A 7760-nucleotide genomic window follows, 5' to 3' on the forward strand; every position below is an offset into this window, starting at 1 on the left:
CTTGCTTTCTAGGGGCCCTTTTTACACTCAACCAGAGCCCGCTGAGGGCTCCTCAGAAAGGCAAGTGCTCAGCCACTCCCATACCGAAGGGCAAAAAGCGGGCAGGGGCAAGCTGAGGGGGTCTGGCAGGACTCGCCGCCTGGCTAGTGGCCATTTTGGAGTGGCTGGCGACCACTGCTGGCGCTGCCACCCTTGCTCTTGTGCCCGTAATGGCTGGGTCCCCACAGGTGAGGCGGGCGAGACAGCAACCGCCATCTTGCCTCCCCTGGCGACCCCGCGCTGCTGCTGCCCGTTTTCGGTTCCCCGCCGGGCACCCCAACAAGAGTGCAAATGCTTAATGCATCCCTTCCCTGAGGGGCCGCGAGGCCTCACAGCTTTGGCCGCTGAAACACAACATGGAGGCGAGGGGGCATCGCCACGCGGGAGGGCGCAGCCCGAAGGCTGCGATCCGGGGGGCGGGGGACGTGATGAAGGGGCCAGCTTGGAAGACCCCAGGCTCACCCCCACCACCGGGCAAGGAGGGAGGGAGGGAAGGAGGCGGCGCAGCCCCCTCCGCACACAAAGCGGCCGCCCGCCGGCAGCCATCCTGCGAGCAACGCCCCGCAGTCCCCGCCTCAACCTGCAGCCTATGAGCGAGGAGGCGCCACCCCGCAGCGGCCACCGGATCGCGATCGCTCGCCACCGGGCTCGCCCCCCTCCGCCAAGCTCCGCCGACGAGACAGCGCCGCGCTGCCGGCCCCGCCGCCCTCCCGGCCCCGCCGCGCCCGCGGGGAACGAGCCGAGAGAGCGGTGGGTGCCCGGCGGCCGGGGGGGGGAAGATGAGGTGGGAGCCGTGCCGAGCTCCGCCGGCCCTCCGCAAGGTGTCGCCGTCCGCAGCGGAAAGCCGGGGCCCGCGGCGGCTCCGCCGAGTGTTCACGTCCCGGGCGGCGGGGAGGGAGAGAGGGGGGCGCGGGGCGGGGAGGGGGCCCGGGGGGGGGGGATGCGGGCAAACCCCGCTCGTCTGAGGGAGGTGCTCGTTCCGGCAGGATGGTTATTAACGATTTACAAAGCCCCCAGTCGGAGCCACTCCGTATTCCAGCCACTTCTTTATTCCTCTTTTTTTATTATTATTTTTTCTTTTTTTTTTTTTTTTTTTCCTCGCCCTGGGTGTCGCCGCGGCTTGGGGGATGCCGCTCCTCCCGTGAGCGTTCCCCCCTTGCTGCGGGGACGAGGGGAGGGGGCGACCCGAGAGGGACGGAGCTCGGGTACGGCTCGGCTCGGGGCAGCCGGCCCCCCCCCCCCCCCGCGTGCAGCGGGACCGGGCCCTCGCCCTGCCCCGCATAAAGAGCAAATGGGGCTTTTGGCGCCAAACGCCAGGCGCCTCCCTGCCGTATGGAAATCAGGAGGTGGGGTTTTGCTGCTCTCGTTTCACCCCCCCCCTTAATTTTTTTTTTTTTTTAATGCCTCCCCGGGTGTGTCAGCTTTTGCTGCCCTTTTTTTTTTTTTTTTGCTTTTTTTTTTTGCTTTTTTTTTTTTTTTTTTGGTGTGTGTGGGGAAATAATAGCTAGGAGCTTCAAAGCCTGCCAGTGACAGTCATCTGTCTGCAAGCAAAGGGTGGTTGTGGAGGCTTGGGTTAGCCTCGGGGGCTGCGCGGGCTCAGTAAAGTGCAACATACAAGATCATCTGCTTTTTTTTTTTCCTTTTTCTTCCCCCCCCACCCCCTTTCTCCCCTTCCCCCCCACCCCCCGCCACTCCTCCCCCTTGCAACACCCACGACCATCACCAAGGAGGTAAGAAGAGGAAGCTGCAGGGTCTGGGCTGTAATAAGCAGGAGGACAAAAACCCAATGAAATAAATACAATTCCCCATCGCGTTTGAGTCGCGAAACCAGGGAGGATGGGAAGGGAGAGGAAGTGCAGGGGCATTGCAGTGCGTGAATGGGTTTTTCATTGAGCAGAAGAAAATCCCGGCGGATATTTTGGTTTTGTTTTGGAGCTGTCGCGCTGAGCTCGCCTGGGTTTTGTAGGTGCCTCTTTAGTGCTTTGCATTTTTTTAACGGTTTAATATATTTCAGGAGCAGAAAAATGTACAATACTGGAAGTGATCAGGGGGCGGGGCAGGGGGAGAGCAGCTGAGCCGGGCTCGTTTCTTTGCATTTCATCATAAGGCTTTTAATGGATTTTTTTTTTCCCCCCTTTTTGGTTGCCGTTTAAGCGTCAGCTGTTCTCAACCCAGCCAAACGCTTTCCCTTCGCGTCACGTTAACCGAGGCGAAGGGAGAGACGCTGAAGGGCTCCTTGGGACTTAAAAGTCATCTTTTATTTTTCTGTTAAATGTCTGATGCAACCCAGCTCTTGGAAGAGGAATGGGGTGCGGGTGACTGGTCGTGGCTAGCGAGTGGGGGGTCCGGCCGAGGTAAGGGGGCGCGCGTTTTCCGCGGGGGAGATGGGGAAAAGTGCTGTTTGCAGGAGGCTTTGAGTGCACCAAGGGGCAAAATCTGCAAAGTTGTCGCCCTCGCAGCCTCTCCGTTTGCTCCCGTCTTGAGCTGGAAGAGAGGGGGGACAGAAACTTCTGTACCTTCTTGGCAAATCACAAGGCTTTGTTGGTGGTGTCGGGGTGGCTTTAGTGCTTTTTTTTTTTTTTTTAACGTGTGTGTATGTGAGATTATTACATAAGGTCGATAATTCCTCTTGCTGCTGAATTTCTCCTCCTCCTCCCCCCTTGTGTTTTGTGCGGATTTTTCTCTGGCTCGCTTTGAGTGAATGAACTGGCGATTTGCGAAGTTGCGAAGAGCCCCCTCCGCCCCCTTTTTTGCATCCCCCTCGCTCTTTGCGCTGCTCTGCAGATGACAAAAGGAGTAAACTTCCTCTACTTTTGCTGGCATATTAAGAGGGCTTTCTGGAGAGATTACGGTATCAAAGCCTTGCATCTGTCTACAGTTACTCTGCTGCTTTGAGCATTTGAAGCAGTTCGGGGAGTGCTCTGTGCAGGAGCGCAGAGGTGCCTTGCATCCCTGCCGTACCTTGCTGGGTGTCCTCCCGGAGAGCGCCCTGCACGCCGGAGCTCTGCCTGGCCCTTTTCCTTTCATGCCCGAGTCGGGAGGAAAGGTGTGCGATGCATTTTTGCTCGACTTGCCAAAGGTTCCCGGCTTCTTGCTGTTGATGATGGAATTACCGTGTTTTGGTTTTGTTCTGTTTCGTGGCTTTTTCACTTAAGAGGAAGGGAGTTACAGTCGCGTCTGTTCGTTTCTTCGTGTTGTAATTAGTTTTTGGTTTTTTTAATCATCATTTTTTTATTTTTGGTTTAGTTTCAGGTCTTGGGCGGACCTCTCTTTCCCCTTGGTGGAAATACCATAAAACCTGCCTCTAAAACAATTGCCCGACCCGGGAAGCCGCAAGAAGACCCCCGTAATGCCAGGAATGGTCAGCAAAAACCCCGACCTCGAGTTTGACTCTTTGCAGCCCTGTTTCTACCCGGACGAAGATGACTTTTATTTGTGCGGCCCGGACTCTGCCCCCCCCGGCGAGGACATCTGGAAAAAGTTTGAGCTGCTGCCCACCCCTCCCCTGTCTCCCAGCCGGGCCGGGCTCCAGGAGCACCCCCCGGGGGGGGGCCCGGTGCCCTGGGGAGGGGCAGCACTGGGGGGCTGCCGCCCCACCGACCACCTGGACTGGGCGTCCGAGCTTCTCCTGCTGCCCCCGGAGGCCGACCTGTGGGGCGGCACGGACGGGGGGGACTTGTTCGAGTCGGGGCTTGGCGTGACCAACAACCTCAACTCCATCATCATCCAGGACTGCATGTGGAGCGGCTTCTCGGCCCGCGAGAAGCTGGAGCGGGCGGTCAGCGAGAAGCTGCAGGGCAAGCCGCCCGCCGCCGCCACCACCGCCGCCACGCCACCGCCCCCCCCGGCTGCTTCCACCACCGCCCTTGTCACCACCGCCACCGTCCCCGCCGTGGCCACGGCTGAGTGCGTGGACCCGGCCGTTGTCTTCCCCTTCCCCGTCACCAAAAGGGAGGCGACGGTGACGGGAACGGGCCGAGGGGCGGTGGGCGGCGGGGGGGCCCCGCGGGGCGCTCGGTCGCCACGTCCCGCTGGGGACAGCCGGGCCAGCAGCAGCAGCTCCGGGGACGACACCCTCAGTGACTCGGGTGAGCGCATGCGGGGCGGTGGTGGCCTCGAAAGGGAGGAAGGGGCTGGGCGGGGGGTGTGTGGGGTGCGGGTCGGCCAGCAGGCGGCAGCAGGCACGGTAGGGATGGGGATGGGGACAGCGGCCCCATGGGGAAGGCATGGGCAAGGGTCCGGGGCTGGTGGCCCGGCAGGAGATGGCCCTGAGGGACAGCAGGACCCTGGCATGGTGCTGTGAAGCTTCCGTAGCTCCTTCTGCCCCCTTATCCTGTGTCCGCCATCTCCGAGGGCGTTGTGGGGATGAGTGGGGTGGCGGTGTCACGCTGAACACACGTTTCGGGGAGGGTGGTGGATGTGTCCATAAGTGTCACACTGGGAGGCTGGAGCAGGCTAAGTAGCCTCACAGAGGGCTCCTTGTTTTTGCACGGACAGAACCTAAAATGCCCACAGACGTCTCCTGTCTGTGCCTGCACAGAAGTCCAGTTCTGTTGAAAAGTGGTTCCGCTTGTGCCCGTGAGCCGGTCCATATGACCATCAGGGTAAGCTTGGTGATCCATCCCGGGCTGCAGAGCCTGCTGTCCCTTTAATGTCTGGTTTGACAGCTTTGGGTGAGGAAGCACTTCCAACAGCTGTCTTCTTGGCAGAGCACCAAACACCGGCTTAAAGGGTCCCCGGCGGGAGCAGCTTCACCTTCTGCATTAGAACAAACCCAGCAATTGTTTTGTTTTCCGGCTGCTTTTCCACCAAGCAAGGGCTGTGTTGTGACTCTGTGCATGCATTTTGCACCCCAGCTCCACAGATGTATTAAAAATTCATACGTTCTGTATGAGAACTCTTTCTGCCACCGAGATTACTTGGGTGGGAGCCCCACTTTTATTGAAAATTAGAAGCGGTTTAAAAAACAAACAAACATGAAGTTCTTAAACTTTCAGAAATCACTTTTCCTTAGTTATTTTGTACATATTTTATACTTTTCTGGAGCCATAGCTGATTCTAGCTGGTGGGCACACCCTATTTTTTACCATCAGTTATTTCATTGCTGCTTTTAATGTACATGTTTTGTCAATAAATACATCTGGTTTAATACTTGTTCAGAGTATTTTCTGAAGGAATAACATCTATTTTCTTTTTTTACTTTCTGTCACCAAAAGATGATGAAGACGAGGAGGAAGAGGATGAAGAAGAAGAAATAGATGTTGTGACAGTGGAGAAAAGACGCTCCTCCTCCAACAAGGCTGTTACGACTCTTACTATTACAGTGCGTCCTAAAAATACCACTTTTCCATCAGTCAGGACACAGCAGAATGAACTGATCTTAAAGCGTTGTGCACCAATTCACCAGCAGCATAATTATGCCGCTCCTTCTCCATACATGGAGAGTGAAGATGCTCCACCACAGAAAAAGTTAAAAACCGAGGTGCCCCGTCCAGTAAAACCCATGATCCAACCAAAGTCTAAGAGTTCAAGTCCTCGAAACTCAGATTCAGAGGATAGTGAACGTCGACGTAACCACAATATCCTGGAGCGTCAAAGGCGTAATGATCTACGGTCAAGTTTCCTCACATTAAGGGACCATGTTCCAGAACTGGTTAAAAATGAGAAAGCTGCAAAAGTTGTGATCTTGAAAAAAGCCACTGAATATGTTCATTCTCTTCAGGCAGAGGAGCAGAAGTTATTGCTAGAAAAGGAGAAATTGCAAGCCAGGCAACAACAGCTGGTAAAGAAAATAGAATTCAAGCGGACTTGCTAAGCTTTTTTTTTTTCTTTTTTTTTTTTTTTTGGCTGACCAGGACAGTCATTGCCACTTTGCACATTTTTGATTCTTTAAAAAAATTGTGTTTTTTGACGTTAAGAATGTTGGTTTTACTTTCAATCCAGTCCCTGAAATAATTGACAAACTATATTATCCGGGTACGGAGCAAATGTATGTTCTTGCAAGGAGTTCATTGCAAGACTACCAAACAACAATGGACTGCCTTTGTTTTTTTTTTTTTCCTTAAGAACTGTAGATGGTGGGGATTTTTTTTTTTTAATTGTTGTGAGCATTTGGAGCTGCTGATGACATATAGTTGAGTTTAAAACATTCATTCCTAATTTTTATGGTGCTTATGTTCTAACAGATGTTACTTTAGGGGTTGGCATTTGTACCCCTGTGGGAATTTTCTGTAAATACCATCTACACACTTGCCTTTTGTACATGTCTTGGGTTATGAGAGGTGGCTTTTGCTACCAGTATTAGACTGGAAGTTCATACCTAAGTACTGTAATACCTCAATGTTTGAGGAGCATGTTTTTGTATACAAATATATTGTTAATCTCTGTTATGTACTGTACTAATTCTTACATTGCCTGTATACTTTAGTATGATGCTGATACATAACTAAATTTGATACTTATATTTTCGTATGAAAATGAGTTGTGAAAGTTTTGAGTAGATATTACTTTATCACTTTTTTGAACTAAGAAACTTTTGTAAAGAAATTTACTATATATGCCTTTTCCTAGCCTGTTTCTTCCAGTTAATGTATTTGTTAATGTTTGGTGCATAGAACTGGGTAACTGCAAAGTTCTGTGTTTAATTTCTTCCAACGATGTACATTTAGTGCTGCGTCTTATAGCACTTTGAAATACCTCATGTTTATGAAAATAAATAGCAATTACATGATATGCCATGTACTATTTTTCTTTTTAAATTAAGTTCTTTGAAATAAAATCTTTATCTTTGCAATGTTCATGCAATACAAAAACATGGTCCCGTATCATGGGCGTTTAAGCTCTCAAACTACAGGTGATGCTCTATGAAAAGTCAGCTAGCCAGGACATTTCCATATCTGAAAACTGTAAGAACAGTTTTCCAATTCTTTCACACTTCAGATATCTCTTGTGATGTCAGGATCATTGCAGGGGACTGGACATACCACATTTAACAGAAAGACTCCAGTGTCATGAAGACTTCTGGAATACGGACCTGTATGTGGAGAAGTGTAAAGCGGGCTGCTCAGGGAATGGTCACATGGAGCAGACAGGTGAAAAGTAAATGGTGATGGTAGACTTTACTACAGAAAACACCCAGAAAATGAAATATTTGTAGTAAACCAAGATCTTACTGGGCAATTCTTATTTGCATTACAAAAGGCATATCCTTAAAGCTGTCCATCATTGCACAGAAGGATTAATGTTCTTGTCTAGCCAAAGATCCTGTTTGTTACTATTGTGCTAAGTTACTGCAAATTAAAAATCGCAGGGAAGTTACAGTTCTGAGGTACAGAGAGCTGTAAGGCGTGCATCAAGTGGCATGTAGTCTGAACAACATTTGGCAGGTGGTTTTCTCAAAGTGGTGTGATGGCATTTTGTGTGACAGGAGCAAGACTTGCAAGTCTGTGAAATACATTTGGTTGTATTTTCGTCGGCTTCTTAAGACAAAGGAGATCTTTTATTTTCTGGTCTGCACAGGTATTTCTGATGCTGTCTTTTCCCTACACTGAACCTGAAAAATAAGGTGTGGATCACTGAACAGTGGCCAGTAAGTGCTGTAAGGATAAACTTGCAAGGAGCTAATCTGGAACATCTCACCTTTGAGTTATGATACACGGGATGTAGGTTGCTTGGTGTTGGAGCTACTGAACATCTCATTTGCCATGAGGTAACAGAGTAAG

General features: G+C 51.5%; 1 protein-coding gene across 6 annotated transcripts; it reads left to right on the forward strand.

Moving 5' to 3' along the window:
* The first annotated feature begins 652 nt into the window (after positions 1-652).
* On the forward strand, positions 653-6769 carry MYCN (MYCN proto-oncogene, bHLH transcription factor). 6 transcript variants are annotated; one of them, XM_048052953.2, is made up of 3 exons: positions 653-789; positions 3286-4127; positions 5256-6769. In XM_048052953.2, the coding sequence occupies exons 2-3, from the start codon at positions 3389-3391 to the stop codon at positions 5852-5854; spliced, it is 1338 nt and encodes a 445-aa protein (XP_047908910.2). In that variant the 5' UTR covers positions 653-789; positions 3286-3388; the 3' UTR covers positions 5855-6769. The 6 variants fall into 6 exon arrangements, with proteins under 6 accessions (XP_047908910.2, XP_047908914.2, XP_047908912.2 ...); XM_048052957.2 differs by lacking the exon at positions 653-789 and adding an exon at positions 1696-1769; XM_048052955.2 differs by lacking the exon at positions 653-789 and adding an exon at positions 1780-2001.
* The last annotated feature ends 991 nt before the right edge of the window (positions 6770-7760 follow it).

The sequence above is a fragment of the Anser cygnoides genome, chromosome 3 (assembly GCF_040182565.1).
Source record: "Anser cygnoides isolate HZ-2024a breed goose chromosome 3, Taihu_goose_T2T_genome, whole genome shotgun sequence".
Classification (NCBI taxonomy): domain Eukaryota; kingdom Metazoa; phylum Chordata; class Aves; order Anseriformes; family Anatidae; genus Anser; species Anser cygnoides.